The sequence below is a fragment of the Alligator mississippiensis genome, chromosome 6 (assembly GCF_030867095.1).
Source record: "Alligator mississippiensis isolate rAllMis1 chromosome 6, rAllMis1, whole genome shotgun sequence".
Taxonomy (NCBI): Eukaryota; Metazoa; Chordata; order Crocodylia; family Alligatoridae; genus Alligator; species Alligator mississippiensis.
Window position 1 is genome coordinate 35,831,071 of NC_081829.1, and position 27,683 is coordinate 35,858,753.

At 43.8% G+C, this 27,683-nt stretch overlaps 2 protein-coding genes across 2 annotated transcripts in view; both read right to left on the reverse strand.

Moving 5' to 3' along the window:
• Nucleotides 1–2,310: 2,310 nt before the first annotated feature.
• Nucleotides 2,311–18,351, reverse strand: LOC102558323 (uncharacterized). Its single transcript, XM_014602620.2, has 6 exons — nucleotides 18,167–18,351; nucleotides 13,300–13,379; nucleotides 12,058–12,169; nucleotides 10,937–11,043; nucleotides 7,131–7,245; nucleotides 2,311–5,222 (listed from the first exon to the last, which is right to left on the reverse strand). Exons 1-6 carry the CDS (start codon nucleotides 18,231–18,233, stop codon nucleotides 5,032–5,034), a joined length of 672 nt encoding a protein of 223 aa, XP_014458106.1. The 5' UTR covers nucleotides 18,234–18,351; the 3' UTR covers nucleotides 2,311–5,031.
• Nucleotides 18,352–21,758: 3,407 nt separating this feature from the next.
• The window catches only part of MAT1A (methionine adenosyltransferase 1A), a 39,684-nt gene continuing 33,759 nt past the window's right edge, over nucleotides 21,759–27,683 (reverse strand). Inside the window, exons 8-9 of the mRNA XM_014602619.3 lie at nucleotides 27,350–27,483; nucleotides 21,759–26,654 (exon numbers count right to left, since the gene is read on the reverse strand). Coding sequence (XP_014458105.1) covers nucleotides 26,552–26,654; nucleotides 27,350–27,483 — 237 coding nt within the window. The 3' untranslated portion in view covers nucleotides 21,759–26,551. The remainder of the gene's footprint in view (nucleotides 26,655–27,349; nucleotides 27,484–27,683) is intronic.

A 27,683-nucleotide genomic window follows, 5' to 3' on the forward strand; every position in this document is an offset into this window, starting at 1 on the left:
AGTTGCCGAGCCGGGGGGGCATGGGGAGGGGCCCCAGTTCACTCCCCGGCAGACCCGGAAGTGGACCAGAAGCGCTTCTGGTCCACTTCTGGGTCTTCTGCCAAGAGCACTGGGGAACCCCCCACTCTCCCATGGGATGCTCCATCTGTCCAAGCATCACAGCATTCGCAAGCCACCTGGTACCTCGAGGTATATAGAAAGAACATTTAAAGCTGTGTCTATATCTGAATCTTGGAATCTTTCTGCATCTCTGAATCAATTTGTAGGGTTCCAATTCAATTTGGGAAGATTAAAGGGTGTCCTGATTCAATTCAGATTCGGAGATTTGGCCACCAAATCAGGCCAAATCTCCGCCAAATCAAATCAGGGTCTTAGGGTGAAGATATTTGGATCTTGGGGAGCACTGGGTGTGCAGCTGAATAAAGTATTTTTCCTGTGTCTCAGCAAAAGCTGCTGATCACAAGGCTGGATGATATATTAAAAGTAACTAACTTTGCTAATCCTTAAGTAAACAGATTCCTAACAAAAGGATAGGGTGCAAAGTGCATGATGTGCTGTGTAAAAATAGGATACAGACCAACGGCTATCATTAGGGGACAAAGCAGAAGTACAGCCTTGGAGACGATGCTGAAGTCAGCAAGAAACCAGAAAGAACCAGCAAGAAACCACAACTGACCAGGAGAAGACAGAAGTCAAAGTCTGAGGCATGTGCTCTTAGCAAAGAGGCATGTAAATGAGTGAAATGCATAGGCAATACCATGCTAAGGAAGCAAACAGTAAAGAGAGGCAGAGCTTGAGATGGGAGGAGAAATGGGTGGAACCAAAGGAGGGATATAGGCAGGGTGAATGTTAATAAGTATGAACCAAGGTGTATAAATGTGGAAAGAACTATTGTTTGGGGTGGCTCCCCAGTTTGTTGGTTTTTTGGGAGCTAGTCCAAAGCTGTCTCCATTATGAATAAAGCTGTTTTGAGCAGTGTGTGCTGGTGTTTGCTCCCTGCTTTCTCTGGCTAATGAGTCCCAGGATCCATGGGCAATTGGATCGTCGGCTCCCTGGTCGTTGGGCGCCACATGGAGTTGGAGTCTAACATCTTGGCATTCGGGACCGAAGCATCGCACAGCCCTATTAAACGTTTAAATGCCAGAGTGTTTTAAGGTTCTTAATCTAGGTCCTTCACATTAGCATTTTATCATAACATCAATGCACAGTCCAGTGAGAACCTGTTCTTACAGCTGGATAGTTAATGCCACAAAGCATTCTGAGGTCTCTCTAGGGTTACCTGGTATAGCATCTGGCCTTTTAGCTCTCATTAAAAAGCACATCATTTCACCTGTGAAATGTTGATGCTCTTCCTCCTAGAAACATGTCAAAGACAAACTGAAGACATTCTCTTTACCTTTCATCATAACGCTTTCTATTCATATGCCAATTCAACTGAATCATTTATTCTCTTAAATACAGTGTAGGAGTCTGATGCAAACATCATGGCTGTCAGTGAAGGTCAATTCCATTTCTTACATTTTGTCTGGGTCAAAACAATACATTTTCTGTATTTTAAAATTCCTTGCACTCAAGTCTGGATATGGTTCACTGAAAAATCTATAATGAACGTAAAGTCCTAAAGTCTTTCTTCCTATTGAAACGGTGCCTGAATGACCCCACTGAAATGAAGATTCACTTTGCTAGTCACATCCTCAACCCTAGAAAAATGGATTTTAATCTTTAGAGGCTACAGGCCATGATGGCCAGATCTAGTGGGGTGCACTGGCACAGTCAGACCCCCTTTCACTCCTGCTCAACTCAGTGGCTTTTCTATGGACATGCCATTGAAAGAATCCAGCATGCCAAGTGCACTGTGGATCTGGGTTGGGACTTGGAGTCCTATGTGAGGGGGAGGAGTGAGCTGGTAAGAGGGAGATCTGTGGAGGTGGGTGGATTCAAAGGGGAATTCATCTCCACCAGTATACTTGGCCTGCTCCTGGGCTGTGGGGACTTGCTCGAGGCTCTGGAGCCTAGTCAATAAGTGAGAGGTGGGGAGAAGGGAATGGGATGCACCACTGGGGCCATTTGCAAAAACTGTCTGCACCAGTACCAGCAGGGAATGGGTTAAGCAGTGCAGAGCCCCCAGCTGAGGTTCCTGGGGGCTGGGGATTTTCCACTTTTGGAGAAGTTCCATACCTTCTGTAACCCAGATGGTACTCCAAGATGTACCCCCTCTCCAATAGAAGTGATCAGAGCAGGTGCACAAGCTCTGTGGGAGGTGTAGAGACACTCCTTCCCCTGTAGAGCAGAGCCAAACCACCAATGGGGACTTAACCATATACCTTTTAATGAGAAAACAGCAGTGGAAACATAACATGTATAAACCAGGGGGTATAGGGGACACTACAATGCCCCAAGGGGGCACAATTCAATAAAGGTTAGGCACTTACAATCATACACATATTCATCCAGTTGACAAAAAGACAGGTTTAACAAAATATAAAACACAAACAGCAGAATAAACAATACTGGGTGGTGAAATATAAAATGCACAAAATACAAAATGTCAAATAAGAAATATAGGGCCTTGGTACCTGGAGTGGAGAAAGAGGGAAAACACAATGACCCCTTTCCCACTGCAACAAGAATTTCTCCCTGTCACATCACTCACCCCAGCTGACACTTGAATTCAGATCTCCCACATGGTAGGCAGAAACTCTGCCACACAGCCACCAGTGCTGGTACTGTTCCACACTGCTAGGGGTTTTGACCTTCCAGGATCCCCTGCCTCACCTCGAGTTTCCTGGCCTCTTGCTGGAGCTGGGGAATCTCTCCTGCTGGCCGCAGCCTGTATTGCTGAGGGTCCAACTGCTGCCTGCAGGTCCCACTCCTTCAGGTTCTTCTGAGGCAACTGCTTCTGGCCCGCTGGCTCAGCTCTTGCCAGCTCTTTGAAGCTCCTTCCTCATGGTCCCTCACTCGTCTCCCTGAGTCAGCTGGGCTGCCCCTTTTATCCCCCTCCAGGTGACCCAAGAGGCCAATCAGGGGACATGGAGGGTGAGTCTCTGGGGCCTGATTGGTGAGGAAAAGGAATCCGAAGCCCTCCATTCATCTTTTGCATGTTCAAAACCCCTGGGCCAAATCATTACCAGCTGGCCTGTCACTTCCTGCGGGCTGGTGCTTTTCCACTTTTGAAGAAGTTCCATACCTTCTTTCCTGCCCTACTCCACATAGACCCTCCACTCCTGCTCTTCTCTTTTAAATTCTGCCCTAGAAATCTTTCTCCCATCAAAGGGTTAATTCTTCTTTTGATGATACTTTACCTGTCCCCCACACAGACCCCCATTTCCCACCTCCCTTTGCTGCTAATACAGGTAAATATCTTCCTGGGCATGGGGTGAAGATCGTACACCATCCACCAAGCTCTGTTGGTAACAGCTTCCTTTGAGGTAGAAAAGGGCTGCTACATGTAGAGTTTTTCCAGGTGTGCAGCCAAACTTAATCCCTCTCCTCCTGCCTGAAGGGAAATAGTGAAAGCCCTAGTTCAACTTTAAAGACAGCAGCTTGAAATTTAATGCGTCATGTTTTGCCATAACCCCCTTCACTACACTCTGTGAGAAAATGTCTGCTGCAGTCCAGCACCTGGCAGATCTCACTCAGATGTGGAAATAAGTCAGTGAAGTGTTGGATGCTCTGTCAAGACATTCATTTTATGAATTTAAATAAGAGATGTCCTTTTAATTCTAATGTCCACAAGTCTAATGAAACAATAGCTTTGATATTATTTACCTAGTGTGTTGTGTTTATATGTTTAATATATAATGTAGCATATTAGTGCACATTCCAATAAAGTTATATTTGACTTTGCTTTCAACTTTAATTGAATAATGTAGCCCTAGACCCCTAGCACAGGGGTTGTCAACCAGGGGTACATGTACCCCTAGGGGTACTTGGAAAGGTCCTTGGGGGTACATGCAGGTGGATGAGGACAGAGTGCCACCACCCACTACCCCGTGCCACCACCTCCCAGAAGCAGGGCTGGGGGGAGGGGCCAAAGGCAATTACAATGGGGGGGAGGAGAAGGGGGAGGGGGAGGAGCTCACTAGCAGTGGCTGCCACTGGCATCCACCAGTCCGTGCCGCCACCACTGCCTGCCGCCCCATACCACCACCACATACCACTTTCCCATGGCTGGTTGCACATGCGGCTCTGTGGGCTGCTGACAACCAGGACACAATTGTCGGGTGCGAGACCTGTCAGCAGCCCGTGGAGCCGCGTGTGTGACCAGCCATGGGAAACTGGGATGTAGCAGTGGTGCAGGATGGTGTGTGGTGGTGGCGGCACAGAGTGGTGGGTGGCACAGTGGCCGCCACGTGCAAGTCCCGCCCCCCCCACTCCGTGTCCAGCCTCCACCACCAAAAGGTTAAAAGGTTAGAAACCCCCTACCCTAGCACATTAGTAAAGCTTCTAGTTTCTTTTTAACTGGATAAATTATGCATCAGGATATCTGTGATGATGCACCCTCCTTTTCAAACTCCTAGATCTGCCCATTCTTTGCATCATAAGTTTTTATGTCTTATTTGAAAGGCAGTACCTTCCATAACTAAAAGTATTTTCTTGAACCCAGAGCAAGAGTTGTATTCCAAGAATGACCCTTTCACATCATGGATGATACACTTAGGCATGGGAAAAGTCAATGCTGCCACTGTATGTACTCTACTTATTCTGAGGCTTTATCTCAAGGGCTGTTAAATGAGTATTTTTGAACAAATTTATTTTATATGAATATTTTCTTTACCAAACATATCTTTATCACATGTGCTTGAATATAGACAGTGAACTGAATATAAACTACATATTTAAAGACCTCTAGAGCTGAAACTTATGCAAATTTTAGATGCATTCTTGATTTTTTTCCCTCTTAAACTGATGCTCATACAACTAAGTGACAATCCATCAGTTTCTTTGTGAACTGATTAAACCAAATTACCCTGCTTTCAAAATAAAATAGGCCTCCACTCTGTGCTTCAAGTTTATTGGACTTGCTGATATCTAGTTACCACAAATTATACAATCAAAATCTTTTTCATGTTTGCCAGACACATCCAACCTTTCTTCGGCAAGGTCTCCAAGAAAGGTATCTATGTGGTGTTTTTCAGCAGTGGCATTAGCTATGGTCTCCCAGCAGGTTACATTAGGAGGGAAGTAAGCAGATGCAACTCCACTTATAGCAGTTGATGCAGCTGTAAAGAAAAAAGTAGAATAATTACTACCCTGAAGCTTCTAGTCTAGGTACAGTAAATGAGTTTGGGTGATACTGTTATCCAACTGTATTCATCCTTATGGAGTAAAGTTCAAGAATATATTTTCTACCTAAAATAAAGCTATTCTTCTTTTTTGGATCCTAAACGTTGTTCAGACTGATTTATTTGTGTAACTGCCTTAGGGTATCAATCTCTTCTACTCAGAACAAAAGAAATTTCCACAGTCAACAGTGGATCCTGGAAAGATGGGTTTTCAGTTAAGTTACTGAACTAGAGCTCAAAAGGCCTAGGTTCGATTCAGGTGGTCATGTGTTGTGTGGCTTGACTCTTTTCTGAAATTAGAAATGTGCCTCATTTCTAATATGGGGATGATAACATCTTATTTCCTGGGCCAGTGACTGTCTTACACTATGTGCATGGGCCAGGGGCAGGCAATTATTTCAGGCAGAGGGCCACTTACCGAGTTTTGGCAAGCTGTCAAGGGCCTCATGGGTATCCCCGCCCCTTGACAGATGCCCCTCCCCCTGGTACTCATTTTGTGACTGGAAGTCCCACCCCCTAGCCCCTGACCTTTGCCACCAGAAGTCCCTCCCTTTGCCCCCAGAAGTACTCCTTTCAGCAAAGGTTTTTGCCATCTCAGAACCAAAAAAGTACCAAATTATATTCTAAAAAGTGAACATCTACAACATTCATTAATTTGATTTAAAAAAATATTTTTGTCCTGATTTACATGTGTTGGTGCAGTGCACATAGAAGTGATTGCACAATAGCTTAAAATAAAGTCTTACTCTTGTATATTGTGAGGGGGTGGGTATAGGTTTGTGGGAGGGCTGTGGATGAGTATGTATGTCGGGTGAGGGAGCATGTGGTTGTGTGTATGGATATGTGGGGAGTGGGTGGGTGTGGGGTTTGTAGGAGACTGTGTGTGGAAGGAGGGTGGCTGCGGTGTGAGAGGGGGTGTGGGTGTGGGGGTCTGCATTGAAGGCAGTGCAAGGGGGGATGTGGGGGGACCAGGTATGGTGAGGTGTGCGTGTGGGACTTGCCCTACAAATACACACACACACACACACACACACACACACACACACACTCACTGCCTCTATTTACATATACCCCCACCCCCCATACTGGCATGGCCCCATGTTCCCGGTCCAGTGATACAGCCGGGAACCATGTGGTGCTGAAGCAGGTTGGGGGCAGGAACCACGGGAATGGCTGGGGGTGGGTGGGGCTGGGCGCCTGCCTCCTGCTGCCAGTTCCTCCTGGGTCCTACTGCCCCTAGCTCCTTTCATCTTTGACAAATGGCCAGGAGAAAATAAATATTAATTTACTAAATTTTTTAGGGGCCTCACAGGCCGGATAGATTGGCCTGGTGGGCTGGATCCAGCCCGCGTGTCATATTTTGCCCACCCCTGGCATAGGCACAGATTAACATTATGTGTCCCCAAGTTCAGGGGCCATTAAGCACTGGTGCAGTATAAATGGTAATCACTCTCACTTTATTTATTCCATGCATTAATCAAAACATACTATATGCAGTAGTTACTACACATTTAGTTTAGTACTTCCTTAATGAAGTACTAATTAAATGCACAGTAACTATAGTTTGCATTAATGCACAGTAGTTACTGTGCAGTAGCTCCGGTGCAGTTTTTTGTTATGGTTACTGTGCAGTAGCCTAATAACACTGCACAGTAGCTTACTAGTATGATTTTTGATGAACATGCTATTTTGCAGTGTTATTAGGCTACCACACAGTAAGCATCTCATGTAGATGCACCCACTATTTCTAAACAAGCAGTAATTTAAACCAGTACAAGTGACTACATCAGGATAGCAGCTTATTAAATGATTTTTGTACAAAAAAACCTGTTCAGAAGTGCTTACGATTGCAAACAGCTAGCCTGTTTCCGCCAACTAGCTGTGTTGTCCACGAAAACCCAGTGGAACTTCCACATTTCTCATATATCCTGCTTCTTCTTAGGAATCCAAAGTCATAATCCTTATATAGAAACATGGAAAGTAATTCAGTGATATAGGTTATACCACAGAATCAAGTTTATTGCAAGGAGAAGTAGTTCTTTGAATTTCAGTGAAAGTATGCGCTTATAAAGTTGCTCATGATTACGTGATTGCAGAAATATGGCTTTAGTTTGTATATACATGCAGTTATATGTCAGTTGTTATCATATGAATTGGAGAGAACCAAAAGAAAGAAAAAAATTGTTTAAAGAGATTTGAAATGCTGGTCTTGTCTATTTTTAAAGCAGTGGTCTCCAACCTTTTTAAGTAGGAGATCATCTTAAGCAACCCAAGATCTATCATGCACCATCACCACCCCTCTCCTCCTAACTCAGCAGGTAAGTCTGTGGGGAGGGAAGGGGGGAGCAGATCAAGGCAGAGGGAGAAAAAATTATTTGGGGGTGCATCTTCCCAGCAAGTAAATCAAGTAAGTCCCACCCAGCCAGAGCCCTACTCAACTTACCCCTGCTCCTGCCTCTGCAACACTGTCCCTCACCATGGGAACCTCAATCTAGCTCCTGCCCCTTCCCTCCCCCACGGACTGACCTGCTGGGCTAGGACACATTCATACATGCACACAGGCACTCAGCTCCCCACCCCAGTCTCGGATTGACTCCAGGAGGTGCCGAGATCTACCAGTGGATCAAGATCCACTGGTTGGTGACCACTGATTTAAAGGGTCTTGCTGGCATAGCTATGCCAGTACAGCTAAACCAACAAACTTTCCTAACCTATGTGGGAAATCTATTTTATATTGGCAAAAGAGTTCTTTTCTCAGAAGAGCAAATGGATTAACTGTATACAGATACAAGGAGTAATTTTTTAGTTTTTTAATGCTAAAATATGCAAGCCATTTGAGGAGTGAGGACAAAAAAAAATCAGCTCCACAGCTAATATGGCTATATCAAAACTTTGAATGTAGACCACTTCTGTGACAGATGAAGGGGAGAAGGAAATAATGAATTCTATGGTTATAGAATAACTATAAATTTGGGGAGGAAATATTAAGAATAGTTGATAGTGTGTGAGTACCCACTAGGATATAGAGTGAAAAAAGTTAAACATCATGGCCACATCCAGACAAGTGAGCATGTGCCTGTTGTGGCATCTCAAAGTAGTTTGAGAAGCTTCAAGAGGCACACTGGGAATGAAAAAAATGTTTCCTGCACTGTATATTTGCAGCACAGACGTTAAGGCTAGGGACAGACATTACACACAAACTGGGTTAAATAATCAGAAATGGGTTTAAACCTGTAACAAAACATATGTTCAGTGCACATAAACCAGTTTCAAAATGGCTGAAACTGATTTAAGATAAACCTGGTTGAATGTAATATCACCCTTAACTGATTTGGGTCAAACCGGTTTATGCAATGTCTGTCCCAGACCCCTTCCTGGTTTAAGTTAAACCAGAGTCCCCCAGCATCCCAGATGCTTTGCAGCCCTAGGCTGGGCTCTGTACTCCAGAGAATAGGCTGGCCCCACCCTTCTCCTCCCTAGCCAGAGCTCTGGGGGAGACTGCAGGCACAGCAGGGTCTTCCCTGGCTTCCCTTGCTGCTCACTGCTCAAGCAAGTATTCCTCCCTCCCTCCCATCTCCCACAACACAGACCCCAGCCCCATGGATCCTAGGCATGTGGTATGCTAGCTAATGCTGAGAGGTGTGTGTGTATGTGTGTCTCCAATTTCACTGGGACAGGACAAAGGCAGACAGACCAGTGTCCACCTAAGGTTTTTTGGAGCTAATCAACAGGTCAGCTGGTAATGTCCCTCTGTTCCTTCCTTGGAAAAAGCTGTTTGAGAAGACCTTGAACTAATAAGAGCAACTTTTGTTTTGTTGATTGGCTGATAAACACTGTCAGGTTTGCAGACAATATGAAAAAGCAGAGAGAGGGACATTGAAAAGCTCACTATCATTAACAGATACATGCACTGCACCCCGCCCCCCCCCCAGCCCTTTGCCTCACAGTACTAGCCCAGGGCTGGGGTCTGGCAACACTCCCACCCCTTGAGCAGCAAGCAGGGAAAAGCCTGAGATGGTGCAGGCAGAGTGGGGGTTTAAACTTCTACCTAATCAGAGGTCCTGCTGAGGCCTGGCCACGCTCCCGCTCAGCTCAGCAGTGTGGAAGGGAAGAGATTGCTGATTTAGCACCCCCCACCCCTTGACTTCAAGCCTGAGCCACTGCAGGCATGTGCCTGCATTTCTTCAGTCCAGAGGGAATGTCTGTATGGTTGAAAGCTGTTTCGGCCTAGCCAGGTTAGACAAACCTGAAAAGATTGAATAAATTCAGGCTCGAGCTTTTTGAGTGTCTGTCCCTAGCCTAAATTTGATACCAGGAAATCCTGGTATCAAAAAAAAGTAACCATGCTGAAGCCTTGCCCTGCTCCTATTTACTCCAACATGTCCTGGAGTAGCAGCAACATGCGGCAGCCATAGAGACACTCTGGCCAGGTGCTAAAGCATCTCTCTGGAAGACCCAACCTCTAGTTGCCTCTGGGCACGCCCCAGGAGCGCAGCCTGTGCCGCCACTTTTTTCAGCATGTTTTGGGGGGGGGTTTGATAAAGGGATTTCCTGATATCAAATTTAGAATTGGCCCTACAAATACACAGCACAGGGAACAGTTTTTCATTCCAAGTATGCCTCATGTAGTGTCTCAAACTGCCTTGAGATGCCACAAAAGGCACATGCTCACTCATCTGGATACGGCCCATGATTCCAGTGATCTGACTCAAGCAGGGAGTATAGTGTTAAAATTAGAGCAAAAATAGGCTGCTTGTCTCATTTTTCTCTTATTTATACAGGCAGTCCTTGACTTACAACTGTTCGAGTTACAACAAACGTCACTTGCAACCTTTTAAAATTATGACAATGTTTCAAGGTTCTGATAAAGTTTCAACTGTAGGACACTGGACATAGCTGTCTCCAGCTGGTAAATCTGTTGTGGTGGGATATGTGGGGTGGGGGGGAAGATAAAAGCCCCCCACAGCGAGGGAGGGATTGGGGCTGGGGCAGGGGCTGGGATAGGGACTGCCCAGCAGGGGCAGGGGGGCATGAGGAGAAGGTGGGGCAGCTTCTGCCGCTGCATACTGCTGGTCCAGGAGGGCATGGGGGGGGTGCCCCCAGATCTCTGCAAGGTGGGCAGGGCCAGGGCTGCACCAAGCTGCGCGCCAGGCGGGCAGCAGAAAGTGCTAGGGGTAGGGGCTATTCTCTCCTGCTGCTCGCCCAGCCAATTAGACAAAGATTAGATTATGGGTAAATTTCTGATCTGCTCACTCAGTTCTAGAATAAGTTCTAGAATAAGAATAGAAAGTTTAAACACACAAAGTGTCACACACACAGTGACTCTCAACCAGGGTGCTGTAGCATCCTGGCGTCCCTGCAGATCGTCTTGAACGGTGCCATGCAGTGTGAAGAGATAAGCAGATAAGTGCAGGCTTGGGCTTGTCCTGACTAGCTGATCCCTAACCCCAACTGCCCAGCCCCTTTGCAAAGAGGTAGCACTGTTACATATAAATTAGTTTTTGAAATGGGGTGCTACTCAGTTCACAAAATGTATGGAGGGGTGCTTTGCATCTCATGCAGGGTGCCTAGTCCAAAAAGGGTGAGAGCCACTGATCTAGTATGTTAAGGAATGAGGTTGCCATAATGCTGATAGTAACAGTATACATTACATGGTTGCACATTGGCTTGCAGTAGTAGACACAATCAATGCTGACACACACCAGACCACCATTCGGAGGGGCCAGAGGAAGGGAGCACTTGTCTGGTGCCTTGCAAGCTTTAGAATGAGAACATAATGCATATCAAATATTGGCAGTGACAGCAGTTTCACAGAATTATGCAATGACTGGAAGAAATTGTAGGGGTACATATTGAAATTAGAATCAATCAAAGCCAAGGACTTCATATTATTCCATGCTCTTGTTCAGTCTTGCTGTTTGAATCACAAAGGAGACACATTTTGGCAAGATAATTTTTTTGTCGAAAACCTAATTTTTCATTGAGAAACTACTTCTAACAAAAAATTCTGGACCATCCCCAGCTATATTTTTGTGTTTTAAAGTTTATAATGTTGCCTTTGGCTCAAGTTGTCATTTACATCCTGTGCATGTAAACTTGATAGCTTCATATTTAAAATAATTCAAGTGGAATACAGTCTTATAGAAAACATGATAAGCTGCCCATACCCAATTCCAGAAACCTACTTATGAAACTAGTCTTATGTCTTACAACAAAAAGGGCCAGAAATATCTCTTTTTAAATTAAATCTGACTGATGCAAAACCCTAACCCCCCCCCCAAAATATAACCATCACTTAAAGTCATAGTCCCAGTTTGGTGAACTCTTATCATTAAAAAAAAATGCATGGGGGGGGGGGTGTGCGCACGCTCATGTGTATGTTTACGCATTGGACCACTAAGCAACATCTGAATTGGAATGATTTTCCTTATCTCTTCAGTGGTCGTGCTGCTATACAAACTGAGGCTTGGTCCTTTTAACCACCTTGACTAATGGCACAGATCTATATGCAATCTCATAGTCCCAGATATTCAACAGTATGTTGGCACTGAATTTCCACTGATCCCTGTAGATTTCTCATAGTGCTTGTTTCCCACAAGCATTTTGTACCAGCCAAGACAAGGAAGAGGGGGCTCAAGAAAGCTCAAGGGAGCTGGACTTGGGGCCTTGAGTCAAGTCCATCACTAATGAGGTCCAAAGGATTTCTCTGTGTGCTACAGCATGAACGCGTTTAAGATAAAAATTAAGAGTATTTGCCATTGTATGTCCTCACCTTTTGCCTGAGTTTCTCGCAGGAGCTCAAGTACCTGTTGCACTCTCCATGCAAGGGCATTAATTTTATTTCTGTCATGGGGAAGTATTTTCTCAAAGCACTGGGAAAATGTCTACAGAAGGAGAAAAAGGAGGACAATAGGTAGGAAAGACTTCTGAACATCAGTAGAGAGAGCAAAAGCAAGCATTCTTTTCATTACCAGTATATTACATACAATAATGAACTTATGCTTAAAATGTGTGTCTGTATAAACCAATTTACATGCCCTGCCTCCCCTGTATGCAGACACTGGGTTATTATACCTTGTGCATGATGGGATATTGATCTTTGTTGTAGTATATACAGTAAAACCGCATTATAACCAGCCCAACAGGGACCAGGAGAAAAGTTAGTTAAAAAAGGGAGTTTGTGATATTAATATTACTCACTTTACTGCCTCATAATCATGAAAAAACACTTCTGGCTGTCGGGATTTTTAGAAGTTGGAGGTTGTTATAAACAGGGTTTGTTATAATGAGATGGTACTCTATATGTAAGTATGTATGTTAAGGAACAGATCCAAAGCAATCATATTACCTCCATATATATTCTCTAGACTAGCGTGGTGCTGGGAGATCTGCATATGTTGTGAGTAGAAGGAATGGAAACCCTCCCCACAGAACAGCAGCAGTTTTTTGTGGCCTACATGTTACCTCCCTGTGTAGAGAAGTGTCCCTAGGGTACGATCAAATGCATTTACGTCTCTCTCTGCTCTTTTTCTATGTCTAATCCATGTTCCAAGTGGAATCTTGCCATCCTGCCCCTCCATCTACTCCACATTTTTCACTGCCTTGAACGATCTCTGCATGATTTGACCCTAATACTGGAGCTAGCCTATATAAAGATAAGGCATGATTCCCTGAGCAGACTCCAACCAGTCACACAGCTGCAGAGTGTGTTGTACAGTTTTACAGCTGGTATGTACTCTAGGACTTTGTGACTAAAGGCAATAGTTCTGCTGAGCTAGCAGGGATATTCTTCATTTTACCCTAGCTAGAAGACAGTAGTTGGACTTATCTAACTGCTCTTTTTCCTATGTAGCCCTGTCGGATGAAGTAAAAAATGGAAGGAGCTCTCTGATGCCATCTACTGATGATCTGGAAGAGAAGTAGCAAAAGACACATGCATGCACACAGGTAAACACAAAAGCACACCCCTCAGATCTAACGCTATCTAGTGTATAAAAGCAGGGGATTTTTTTACCTTTAGCTGCTGAGTCAAATTGGCTAAATTAGCATTTTTGCAATCATCATGATCATCAATGGCTTCTATCTGAAGACAATCTAAAAACAGAGAGGCCAGCATATCATATATTAATGCTTCTAAAAAATCCACAGCCCAGCTCTTTCTGCATATTGAAGAGTCATAATAGAACATTTAAGGAAGATGACTGGGATGGTGGGTTTATAGTTCTGCTTGTTATATTTCTTATATGGGCAATCCTGGATGGCTTAGAGGGCCAATAGCAACTACTTACCAGAGTATAGCCTGGAAACATATTTGAAAGAAATATGTCCTTTAATTGCAGGCTGGAGGATACAACTTTAAATGGCCATGTGAGAAGCTGAAGTTGCTTAAACTTGCACTGGAGACTGATTGTTTTCTCAGGTTTAAGTGTAGAGCTATAAATATTGCTTAGAATCACCTATACTCATCTTCCTACTAAGCAGCATGAAACACTGTGGGTGCATCTACACAAGACATTTACTGTGCAGTAGACTAACTAGTTCCGCAGTAAACATCTCATGTATAGATGTGTAGCCCTATTAGGCCACAGGAAACTAATAAACTCCATAGCAGGGTAGTACTTGTAAATACAAGTACTATTCTGCTGTGAAGTTTTTTACTGTGCAGCAGCACAAGTGTAAAAGCTGACACAGATGGCTGGAGCCAGCTCCCTGCTGGCAAGCCCCACATTGGAGCACTCTTGTGCCTGCTGGAAAGCCCCACATTGGAGCAGCCAGACCCTCCACAGCACATTTTGCTGGGCAGAAGCATCCCCAGGCTGGCAGGCTAACCCCCCAGATCTCCTCCCAGCCAGGGCTGTTCTGACCTGGCTTAACACGCTGTGGTCTAATTGTACATGTAGATGCACCCTGCCAGTCACAAAGCAGAGACTGTTTGTTGACATGTTCTTGAGGAAAGGAAAGATGGAGAGCAGAAAAGTAGAGACCCTGGGCTTCAGAAAAGCAGACTTCAATTCACTGAGGGAACTCATGAGCAGGATCTCCTGGGAAGCCAGACTGAGGGGGAGAGGAGTCCAGGAGAGCTGGCTGTACTTCAAAGAAGCCTTACTGAGAGTGCAGGAACAAACCATCCCTATGCACAAGAAGACTAGCGAGTATGGCAGAAGACAAGCTTGGCTTAGAAGGGAACTCTTCAACAAACTAAATCACAAAAAGGAAGCTTATAAGAAGTGGAAACTTGGACAAATGAGTAGGGAAGACTATAAGAGCATTGCTCAGGCAAGCAGGGATGAAGTCAGGAAGGCCAAAGCACAATTGGAGTTACAGCTAGCAAGGGATGTGAAAGGTAACAAGAAGAGTTTCTACAAGTCTGTCAGTAGCAAGAGGAGAATCATGGAAGGTGTGGGTCCCTTACTGAATGGAGAAGGGTGGGGGGGCAACCTTGTGACAGAGGATGCAGAAAAGTTCGAAGTGCTCAATGCTGTCTTTGCCTCAGTCTTCACAGGCAAGGTCAGTTCTCAGACTGCTGCACCGGGCAGCACAGTATGGGGAGGAGGTGAGCAGCCCTCCGTGGTGAAAGAACAGGTTAGGGACTACTTAGAAAAGCTGTGTACAAGTCCATTGGGCCAGATGGGATGCACCCAAGGGTGCTGAGGGAGTTGTCTGATGTGATCACAGAGCCACTGGCCATCATCTTCGAAAACTCATGGCAATCAGGAGAGGTCCTGGATGACTGGAAAAGGGCAAATATAGTGCCCATATTTAACAAAGGTAAGAAGGAGGATCCAGGGAACTACAGACCAGTCAGCCTCACTTCAGTCCCTGGGAAAATCATGAAGAAGATCCTCAAGCAATTCATTTCTAAGCACTTGGAGAAGAAAAAGGTGATTAGGAACAGTCAGCATGGATTTACCAAGGGCAAGTCATGCCTGACCAGCCTGATTGCCTTCTAGGATGAGATGACTGACTCTGTGGATGTGGGGAGACTGATGGATGTGGTGTAATGCGATTTTAGCAAGGTATTTGATATGATCTCCCACACCATTCTTGCAGTCAAGCTCAGGAACTATGGGCTGGATGAGTGGACTGTAAGGTGGATAGAAAACTGCACTTGTACAGTACATGCACTTGTACAGGCTGGAGGCTGAGTGGCTGGGCAGCAACTCTGCAGAAAAGGACCTGGGGGTTACAATGGACAATAAGGTGAATATGAGCCAACAGTGTGCCTTTGTTGCCAGGAAGGCTACTGGCATCCTGGGCTGCATTGGTAGGTGTGTTGCCAGTAGGTAATGGGAAGTGATTATTCCTCTCTATTCAGTACTGGTGAGGCCACATCTGGAGTACTATGTTCAGTTTTGGGCCCTCAACTACAGAAAGGATGTGGACAAATTGGAGAGACTCCAGCAGAGGGCAACAAAAATGGTGAGGGGGCTGAAGGGCATGACTTACGAAAAAAGACTGAGGGAAGTGAGCTTATTTAGTCTAGAGAAGAGGAGGCTGAGAAGGGACTTAATAGCAGCCTTCAACTACCTGAAGGAGGGTTCAAAAGTGGATGGAGCTATACTGTTTTCAGTGGTGGCAGATGACAGAACAAGGAGCAATAGTCTCAAGTTGCAGCAAGGGAAGTTTCGGTTACATATTAGGAAGAATTTTCTCACTAGGATGGTAGTAAAACAGATTACCCAGAGAAGTGGTGGAAGCTTCATCCTTGGAGGTTTTCAAAACCCGGCTAAACAAAGCTTTGGCTGGGATGATCTAGTTGGGGCTGGTCCCGCTTTGAGCAGAGGGTTGGACTAGATGACTTCCGAAGGTCCCTTCCCACCCTACCTTCTTATGATTCTATGTTCCTTAACCATAACTGAGCCCCAAACTCTACTACCTTTCAGTTTGGGGAATTAGGGGGGGAAGGCTTTTTGAGACAACTTCCTCAGAATTTTGATCCTCTTCCAAGGAAAGCACAAAAAATGTAGTGAAAAATAGCACATCTGGTGTTTTTAGTCAACAGTCTAGTAGTTACAGCACGTGAGCAGGAAACAAAAGACTGAAGGCCTTGTCACTGTCTTTTTCCTCAAATGGGTTTTGAACCTATATCTTCTACTTCTAAGCAAAATGCTTGAACTATTGAGTCACAACCTCTATAGCACTAAAGTGTCTCTCTTCTTTGGTTGATGGTGACCTACTGGGCATCTGAAAGAGAAGAAGACAGGGGAGCCAGAAGGGAGCTGAGCTGGCAGGACTGTAGCTCAGTGAGAAAGACACTGGCCTAAAAGGAAAGACTCTAAGTACTACTTCTGTGCACAGAGAAGACAGAAGTGAACCTTCTGCTATCATAACATTTCATTCAATAATACCAGAAACCCAAACACCAATAGGGGCCACTGCCACAGCTTCAGACTCCTTAAGCCATGCTCATCACCAAACCATGCTCCTTCTGCTTAAGACTCCTTCTCACCCCACAAATTTTCTCCTCCTGGCTTCCCAGTGTACCAGCTTCAACAGGAGCAGTTGGAGGTGTGATTGGCAACGTGTTTCTGTGGCCTAGTGGTTAGACTACATGGCTAGAAAGTTAAGAGATGTAGCCTCAGATCCCTTCGGGGTGAGGAGTATTTAGAAGTTTGGTCTCCCACTTGCTCAGCAAGCGTCTCAACCACAAGGTTCAAAGACAAACAGGCTCTCATTCTGTTAAGCCACAGATGGGAATAATTTTCTGTCACTAACATTTCTAGGATAGATATGGAGATTAGGTAGGTGGAATCCACTCACAACAGAGCATAAGGGGCTCATTCTGAGTCAAAAGAGTAAACCACTTGCAGGAGGAGTAAGATCTAAACAAATCCATGAAAGTGTCTCCAAATGTCACCTGCAGGACTAATGGCCAGGTAATGAGTACTGTAGAGTGCCAAGTTTGGGTCTGAGGGGCACTCCCTCCAGGACCTACTTTTGGGCTCACTGCTTCCCATGAAAAGAAATAAACAAAATCTGGTTCCTTAAAGTTCTTCTTTTCTTAAAGGTCACAAATATAAGATTATATAAAAGTTTAAAACAAGCAAGCATTACTTGTCAAATAAATAATGACAGTATCAAGCAGCTAGGCACACATTTTGACTGAATTGTTCCAAACACAGACTTTTATGGGTGTATTTGAACAATCATTGTATAACACAAAAAATGAATAGTATAGTCAAAGTAAGCAATTTATGAAGACTCTCTAGGCTGAAAACCATGTGAACACAAGGGTTGGAAACCCCCAGCACACATGGCAGAGCATGGTGCCTGAGGCCATTTTGCTCAGCATGCCATAGGCAGCTGCTGCCAGCCACAGGGCCTGGGCTGCTTGCAGCAGGTGGCCAGGAGCTACAAGTCCTGCTGCAAGCATCCTAGGCTTCATGACTGGCAGCAGCTGCCCAGAGTCTGGGCTGGCTGCAGCTGGGAGGCTGCCAACAGCTGCACCAGTCTGCATAGCCCCAGCCAGGCTCCATAGTGGCAGTGAATGCACGCATGCCTTGGAGTGCAGGGCAGGGAAGGGGCCAGGGCAGTGCAACCCTGGCTCCTCCCCTGCTGTCCACCAACTGCTGTCAGCAACAAGGATCAGGTCTCTCACAGCTCCCCTGCAGTCTGCCCTTGGCATACCAAGTTGAGGGTTGGGGTGAATTTGGCACTCCAGCCAAAAATGTTGCCAACCCCTGGTCTAACAAGTGTAACTAAGAATGTTACTTTTCATATAAAAGCAAATGACGTGGGTGCTCAAATAGCTGTTTTAGACACGCCCGTATCAATTTAGGTGCCAAAATATGGCAATAGCTGCCTTCTACTAAGGGCCCAAAATGTTTTTTAAATATATGCTTCCTTTAAGGTGATAGTAGTAAAAACTAGTCATATCTTACCTGCACCAAGCCATAGAGCAATCATGAAAAACAGCATACTCCAAGGGCTGTGAGAGTGGCACTGCATTGCTGCTAGCGTAGTTAAGGGAGTAGTTTGACTTCTTTGCTTGTGAAGTCAAAAACTGAAATTCAGAAATTGGGGACAAGGGTACAGTTAAATTACTGGTTGTTTACATTGTGGTTTGTCCAAAGTTAACATGGTAAAAATAATCACAGAGTATGATCAAGTATACACATTACCTAAGCTGTTGGGAAACCACTTGAAACCCTGCCAGGAATATCCAGGCAAAATTTCTCAACATGGTTATGGGTAGGTAAATCTGCAGTGCCTGCTTGTTCTGCCAAAAGAACTGGCAAATCCTCTAACTAACTAACTGTTCTGCTGTAAATATCTTCATCAGTTTTTATCATCTGCCAAACTACAAATGCTGCCTGCATTCTCATCTCTAAAAAGAAAAGGAACCGGAAAAATAATTGGTTCAGCAACAGGTGTTTTCATTTGCTTTAGAGCTACTGGACCAGCTTCACAGCAGAGATAACAGTAAAGGAAGGTAACTACGTCGATTGATCAGTTGTGTTGAATACATCATCCAATTCAGTTAGCCCTACAGGACTGGTTCACCACTGCCTGGTACCTTTTGTATCTGGTTACACCAGGGCAAAGTAAATAAAATATTATGTGTGGGGAAGTCGGGGTGTGGTGGGGGGGAGATGGATGGGGTGCGGGGGGAGTGGGGAAGAGGGGAGAGGAGTGGTTCATCTCTTAAGCATGTTTTGCAGGTATCTAAATGGCTACATGAGGTCCAATCAAGTAGAGAATCTTTTGCTTTGTCTGTGAATAATACACAAAATTATCCCCCTTTCTACTAATTTATTGCTAAGTATTTGCCAAGCAGTTCACACAGTTTTCAGTCTAGAGAGTCTTCATAAATTGCTTACTTTGACTATGCTATTCATTTCTTATGTTAACAATGATTGTACAGATACAATCCTGTTTCCTGGCCTGGTTTTGTTTTAGGTTTTTTATCCACTCATTTGATATTGTAAATGACGTGTTCTTTTCACTAAGGTGTAGTCTTTAGCCTTCCCTTTTTCACTGAATCTTACAATCCATTATACACAGTGACCCAGCTTAAACATGATGAATGAAGGATAGCATCTAGTGGTTCGGGCATGCTCCTGAACCCACAAAGTGGGTCTTCCCACGAAGTCTCTCAATCCCTACACTGGTGAGCTATCTGTATTTCACACATAGCCTCTCTTCCACCAGCTATTTTTTTAATGAAAAAAACTGTGGCTGTGGCACTTAGTGCTAAACTTAACTCTGTTACTACATATTAGGTATGCAGAGGTATTCATGAAGTCCAGGTTTTCCACAGCATCCTCACCATAATTCACATAAGCCTGCCATTGAGCGAGGGCCTTTGGTTGGACCATTTTCTCTAGCATAATTGCAAAAAACAGTGCTATGTGCTGTGCTGCTGACATATAAAAAAAAGACTCAGTTCCTCAAGGGCATGCAAGAGGAATCATCAAAATTCAAGATAGAGCAAAATTCAGGAGCATTGGAGGCCTTGTACCTTCTCCCATCACCCACACGAAAAATTGGAGCAAGGGTTATGGCAGCCCAAATACGCTATCTCTTCCTCCCCTATCATTTCTTGGTGGATTCCATTCCTTGGGGACACAAAAGCTCCTTCACATGCTTGAGAGTTATATCGAGAACAGGCTCCCAATCCTAGAGCCTCAGGACATATGTACCTACTAGCTATGGGGCCTGGCTGTAAAGTGAAGGGGTTCCAGAGATGAAATACAATAACTGAAGGGAGTTTATGAATTAGGAGCAAGTTGGACAAATTTAACAAAGCTTCTTCTTGATTTCTGTATCCTTTATGGTCAACAACTGCAGTTGCTGCTGCTTCTGCTGCTGTTCCTGAAGTCTCAGGGGCACTATCTGAGACAGGAGTTCAGCAACTGGCTGAAAGGAGGTGAGAGGCGAAAGAGGAACAAGGAAGAAATGATGACAGACCTCGCTGCCTCATCTAAGAAGAGAATGGTGGATGAAGGAGAGAAGCATGCTAGGATGGAGTTCCATCATGACTGCTGTGCTGACCTAGTCAAGAAGGGACTAACTCAGGCCAGGCATGCATCTTCTAAGAACATTGGAATACCAAAGCCACAAGAGCAACCATGGGCATGGCATGGTAGACTATGGAGAGGAATGGGGCAAGAAAACAGTAATTTATCTCAGCCATCCTCAACTGGGAGATGGAGAGGGTCTTGACAATATTGGCAATTCACCATTTTGTCCCCTTCAGTCTTCCTACCGTGGGTGCAGACTCTTCTATTCCATGACCAAGCACCACCTGGTACATTCCTTCTGTACACCAGACACTTGCTTCTGCCACCCCCTCACATACCCAAACTTTTCCTGTATAGCTCTACCCATGCTATGCTCAGATCCTACACTGATCACATGAGTACAGATTTGCCACCCTCCCACACAACTGGAACTGACTTTCAGCTAGCCATTTGACACACTTTACATCCCTAGGCTGGTGGACAGAGGCTATTGAGGGTTGCTAACTTCAAACTGCCACCTGATTCTGAAGCAATGGCAAGCACAGCATAGGCCTTGCTGAAATTCTCCCTGATCATTCTGAAACTCTGGCACTGCTGCTTATTATCCCAGATTCTCTGCAGCAGGGGTGCTCAACTCTGGCCCGTGGCCCCATGTGATCTGGTCCACTGGACTTCCCACACATCCTGAAATTTGGTGGTGGCACCACTCCCCCATAGGGAGTCCCAAGCCCTGTATGCTAAAGGCAGTGCCCAACCCCAGCACACAGGGCAGCATGGGGCTCCAGAGACCCCATTCCAGCACCTGGGAGGCTAGGTGGGGGCAGGGGTGATGCCGGGCCCCTGGGGCCAAATCCCAGTGCACTGGGATAGGAGGGGGCAGTGCCAACCCCTCCCAGGGACGAAACCCAGGTGCCAGGCCTCCAGGGACCAAACCTGGCATGGCAGAAGAAGGGAGAAATACCAGGCTCTGGGGCACCAATTCAGCTGTGCCAGGATGGGCAGGGCCAATGCCAGGCTGCCAGGAACCAGTCCCAGCACAAGGGGGCAAGAGGATGTGGTGCTGGGCCCAAGGTGCATTGGGCTTGATACAGTCAGTCACTCCATTTATCTGGCCTATGGGGCCAAAAGGTTGAACATCACTGTTCTTTGTTTCTGCTGCAACATCTACCTAGTTAAGCAGGCACCAGCAGAGTTAGGTTGCTTGTGGAAGGAAAGTACAAGAGATGAAGAGGGGTGGGGCTGTGGGTATGTGCGTAGCATGCAGGAGAGTTAGGCACCTGAAGCGTGAAAAGTTAATGTATTAAGGATGAGTGTAGAAGTCATGTCTTGCCCAAGTAAGGGACTTTTGGAGGTAGGAGAGACAGACACTGGTAAGTGCTTTCGGGGAAGTATGAGTAGGCTTTGAAGAAGAATATCAGATGTCTGGGCACATGTATGTCACGGAAGGGTAAGGTAAGTGAGAACATGCACTCAGATTGAAGATAGCTTACCAAAAAAATGCACACGAGCGCATCTTCAGAACTGTTTACTGAGCACAAGGAAAATTATCTGCAACATTAATAACTGCATGCCTACAGCACCTTTAACCCATGGATCTCAGTCAATTTCACAGTTAAATCAAGCCTCACAACATGCCTGTGAGGTAGGTAGATATTACTAGTATGGATGTTGTTATTATTAGCCCACTGTACATACAAGAAAACTAACATACATCTGACTCACAAAAGATCTCATAGTCTGGGACTGAGAATCCATTCTGAATGCTAAGCACCAAACCAGTCAGATTTAAAGGAGGCATATTTAAAGGAGGTAACTGAACAGAAAGTACATGAAACATTCTTCTCACAGTTATTTATTCCCATCCCACACTTAATAATTTTGACAAGAAGTAACTGCTAGTGTAAAGTACTTGAGTTCCATATACAGACAGGGAACCTGAGACTTAATCACAGTCTGGAACTGGACTGAAAACTCATTTGTCCTGCCTACCAAAACGTTAATGGCAAATGTCCTTGTAAACCCAGCAACTCATAGATACAATATGATTAAAGTACAATGGTTTCTACAGCCAGCAGTGGACATGAATGATGTAACTTCACACCACATCCAGACTTCAGGCCCAAAGCCCAAGAGAACCTTTGATGTAAGTCCAGAGATTGCCTTGCACTTATGCCTCTGGAGCCTCAGCAAGATACGTCAACTGTCTGCCACTGCATCCATTTTATCTATATTAAAACCTTAGACAGATGTGTGGGTGGAAGCTCTCCAGATGTCTTTGAAGTGTTCCAAATAGTGAGGGTACAGACATTCACAACCAAAGAAGAACTTCAAAAACAACCCTTGAGAAAACAGGCACATATTTGAAGTACTTCCTAAAGCAACTCCAACCTCTAGTGGTCCACCAGCATCCCACAATGCTCTGCTCTCTACCCTTGCACTGGAGGAGGGCTGGGAGGAGAGTGAGACAGTCAGCCAACAAGCACGCTCCTATGCACCTCCCCCTTGCTAGAGAGAGACATGCTGCTGCATATTTTTGCAGTCATTTTGAAACACCGTGGTAGCAGGATCACATCTCTGCTCAGCACTGAAGCACACCAAATTTGAAGGGATTTGGATTATTTCAAATGTCCATCCATGCCCTAACTTAAAACAACTTTTCTTATTATTTCTGGTAGGATCCGTTGATGTCAACCAGTCACAGCAATAGGTAAGCCTCCCAGTCAGACAGAGTCTTAGCATATTTTTGCATCCACATTTAAAAGAAAAGGAGCTAGTGTATTCAGAAGAACAAATGTATCATGAAGCAAATTACTAAATGCAACTTACATTACAAAGTAATATTTTCTCACAAACATGCTTACAATTCTTATCATGCAAAAATACAAAGGTAAAAGGACTTTCTTGGCTCAGGGTTTTTTATGTCAACAACATAAAATCATCATAAATTCTCATTTTTACATTAAATGGGTTTCTCATGGCCAGAACTGTTGCTGCTATTTCCTCTATAGCAGCCTAAATTTATGATGATGAAATCATGTTACATTTCCAAGATTGCCAGTGTTTTTCCTGTAACACTGTGATAACCAATGCTTTCAGCTATATGGAGATTTTTCAGATTCTCCTCTGCAAGCTTCCTTCCTTTCCCAATGATGTTTCCAATATTTCCTCGATCCAATCCTCAGTGAAGAGAGTGGAAAGATCCTCACTGACTTCTTGACTGTTAGGTCATGTTGTGGAGCTCCTATCAAACAGGTAGGTGTAGAACTACAACTGTATTTCTGTATTAGTTTGAGACAGAATTAATAGATACATTTCTTTGTTATCTGTAGCCTGACAGACAACACAAACAGTCGTTGAACAGCAGCAGCATGTTTTTTAGTAACAGATTAGCAGCAAAGTATGATTTTTATTTGCCAACAAAAGAGACTGTAAAAATGGCCTTGTGGGCTTCTGTAATTCATTGGTAAGGAAACCATATAAATAGAACCAGTACCTGTGGGGCAGTAGGTTACCATGACCTGAACTGACAATTTAATATTGTGTGGCAGAAGGATCACCCTGAGTAAATTTGCTTGAGAAGCATCTATGGATGCAAGCCAGCGTTTTGGTTGCTTTACTAGACGCAGCATCGCATTGCAGGCTCATGTTCATCTTGTGGTCAATGATGACCCCCAAGTCTCTTTCTTCCATAGTACTAGCCAGCGTAGCACTGCCGAGCCTATAAGGATGCTGCAGGTTTTTCCTCCCAAGGTGGAGAACCTTGCATTTTTCAGTGTTAAATACCATCAGGTTTTCATCTGCCCATTTGCTGAGCCTGTCCAGGTCAGCCTGGATCGCCCTCCTGTCTTCAGGTGTGGATGCTTCACCCCAAAGTTTGGTGTCATCGGCGAACTTGGCCAGTCCGCTTCTGACTCCAATGTCCACATCATTAATGAAGATGTTGAACAATATGGGTCCAAGGATATTAGTGATAATGCCTGAGATAGAAAGAAACCACCCTGAACCTGAGCAAAACTATTTGTACATTAGTGGCACCTAAGAGCATTAGTCATGGATCAAGTTCCATTGCACTAAATGCTGTACAAATACAGAACAAAAAAAGATGGTCCCTGTCCCAACATGTGTGAGGCTAGCAATGACACACAACAACTCTATTTGCAAACTGAGCAGTTCTGATATGGAAAGTTGGAATGAAAGTTGGAGTAGGGAGTTGGAATGAATACAGAATCTCGCCAGGCCATTTTTGCCAATTGACTTCTTTAGGTGAAGCTGCTCTCAAAGATATTTTTGACTAAAAGGCAACTCTCTTTGTGAAATGCAGGTATGCTCTGAGGCATCTTTCCTCTGGGGATCTGAGTTCAAAATCCTATTTTTAGCTACATAACCAACAAATTGTTATTTGAGATGCATCACACAAATGATGAAGGAAATACCCATGACTTGACCAGCAGGAGATTTCTGTGTATTAAACTTGAGAGACACAGGAAGAAGACAAGCTTGAATAATATCTGTGCTTTTACTGCTTTGTGACTTTTTTTAAAATCTGTGATGATGGAATCATTCACATGATTATTCTAACTGCTCCCTTCACAATTCAGGAAACTATGTAATTAAACAAAAGTTTGTGTGTGTGTGTATAGAGTGGGAGAGGAGGGTGGAGAGAGGGAGATAAAATTTCTCCAGTACAGAAGGCCTGTTGATCTGTTAAACTGCAGGTGAATTTTGAGTATCATATCTGGCTCACACTTTGTCAGAAAAATTAATTTCACTCCTTATTGGTTATCATAATGTGAAAGTGGCACCAGAAAATCAAGACCCAGTCTCACTGAAATCAGTGACGACCCTAATTTCAATAGATTCCAAATTCTTTGAGTCGTTTGCAGATTTACCGTTTCCCTTTTCTGTTTAACTTTTTAAGACCTCACAGTATGTGGGCACACAAAACTGCATTTTTCCACAACTAACTATTGCCTGGATCATGACATATCTCTAAAATAAAAAGTAGCTGGTATTTTTTTTAACTCGGGCAGTGATGTGTGCCCTACTCAAGTCAGTTTGAAATCCCACCTGCAAAGAAATATTTTCACAGATGTTAAGTTTAAAAATCTATGGTATGTGGTACTGCCATCTAGTGGCCTACTTAAGCATTTACATTTCAATTAAAGAGATGTCAAGGTTCATAGGACCAATGTTTTTCTCTATTGTCTTGTGAGTACTTGTGTGTGCAGATTTTGTTCCCAAATTGCCTCAGTGCCAATAACCAACACATTGAGTCTGACAATTCTAATAAGAAACCTGTGTGTGCATAAAAATAAAAAAGTACATTACAGTAAACAAAAATCAGTTTCATTTTCATACAGGGTTGTTATAAACACCATTGAGAAAATTAAGATAGTCATAGTGAAAGATACCTTAACAGTATGCCCTTAAAATCTATTAACTATGGAGTACTAATAGTACTTTGCTCTCCTGTGTTTGATAGCAGTGACATTGGCAGGTAGTATTAATTTTGGCCAGTACTAAAGTCAGTGGCAGTATAATGTGCCACAGGTTGAGATGAGCCATTCAGTCTAAAATCTGATGAGCTGATATATGACTATATATAAAAAAGGCACCTATGAAAGTAACTAAAAACTTTTTTGCCAGAAGAGTATTATATAAAGTCTAATAAGTCTTTAAAGTATAGTTAATTAGAACACTATGGTAACAGCAGGCAACCTCTAAAGAAGGTTTAAACACTATGTACGTAGTAACTTCCCCTGAAAGTGAGGATATGGTGCAGTTAGGCAATAGTGAACTCTTTCTGGGCAAAATGCCTTACCACTGTTTGTGAAACCAGCTCCAATAAGGAAACTGTACCCTAGGACTCTCCACTGTGGAATCATGAATGTCAGCAGACTTACAACTCCATATGCAAAGTTGCAAGGAACAGCTTTTCCTTTGCATGTAAGACCACACTGTGATAGATTTGAGGTGTAAAGGTAGGTTGGTGTGTCCTAATGATATTTTGGCTTTCATCAGTCCAACCAACAGAGCAGCAGTTAAAAAACAAAACATAATTTTTGGTGGCATATGGTGATATAAATGAATAGTGCCTTTGATGCCTTTGATAATGAACCTGGATAAAACATTTAGGGTAAAAATCAATCCCATGAAAATAACCATTTCCTTCTGTGCACTGAAAATCTGAAATGTTAAAGCTAGAAAATTGCCATTGTATAAAAGTAGTCAATACTCATTTCTGGAAGCATCTTGACTAGCGCAATCTTCTTCCCTTCTGCATTGGAGGTAGAAGCATTACTGTCAATATGCAAGTTTTTTAGGTATCTCCCATGGAAATTCATTTCTTCCAAAGTGACCATAACAGGCAGTCTTCTGATAAATGGGCTTCTTTAAATCCAAATCCCTAATGTTGAACAAAAAGAAAAGAAATGCTTTATTTTAAATGAGAATGTTATATATTGTTTTTAAAAATCCAATAACTGTACCTATTTCATTTTTCAACCATATAGGCTGCTTGCAACCTTGTATTATATTGAAGTGCAAATGTACACATGACTTTCTCCCAAGGAATGACTATAAAAGCTATAAAAATTAGTCTGAAGTTTTTGATAACTAGAAACAAAGCCCAATGAAATTAAAGGGAATTCTGAATTTAGACAAACAAATGGAGACAAATTTCAATTAATTTATTTGGGGGGGGAAAAATCTCCATTTTTCAAGCAGCTCAAGTAAAACCAAGTTAACAGTACTGGAAATGTTATTTAATTCAACTCCACATACCACAGAACACTGTAACTTTATTTACCCCAGCAGAGGACCAAAATCTGAGGGGGTGACTACCAGCTAAGCACACATAATTCCAAAAGAAAGCTAGGCATAACATCTTACCCCTTAAAAGATGTAGCACGCTGCTTGGTTCATAAATATGTATGTTCTGTACAAACTGTTAAAATAACTTTTTTATACTATGTGATTCAATTCTATAGTAGCCAAGTGGTTGAACAGGCTGATCTAGGATGTTCTTTCCATCTGGAAAGTCTATACACATGTAAGGAGGACTTCCAGCATGTATTCACTTTGTTTTTCTCACATCCTCACCTTACAATGACTCCAGGTCGAAGATCAAAGTTCTTGTGAACAATACCTAACAGCTCTCGCTCTGTTTTCTGGGAGGTTCCATAAGTGAACAGTGAAATAGAGAGTGGCTCAGCCACTCCAATGGCATAAGAAACCTTTGGCACAAAGAAAGAGTGGTAAGAAGCATGTGGCCAGCAGGATACATAATAGAACAAAACATTCTTATAAGGGATGGGTGAGTCATCTCAGAAAAAAAAAAGGCTTTTCCTTCACTTCCTGCCCACTGCCAACTTTTGCTCAAATTGTAACAACACTCAGAGGTTCTAAATTCTTTGGAAACTTATTGTGTTTCCTA

Coding starts and splice junctions, on each gene's coding strand:
- LOC102558323 (XM_014602620.2), bottom strand. CDS start 18,233: ATGCAGTGCCACTCTCACAGCCCTTGGAGTATGCTGTTTTTCATGATT. Junction 11,044..12,057: donor GCGAGAAACTCAGGCAAAAG/GTGAGGACATAC, acceptor CTCATTCTAAAG/CTTGCAAGGCACCAGACAAG. Junction 5,223..7,130: donor CAGGCTAGCTGTTTGCAATC/GTAAGCACTTCT, acceptor TTTTCTTTACAG/CTGCATCAACTGCTATAAGT.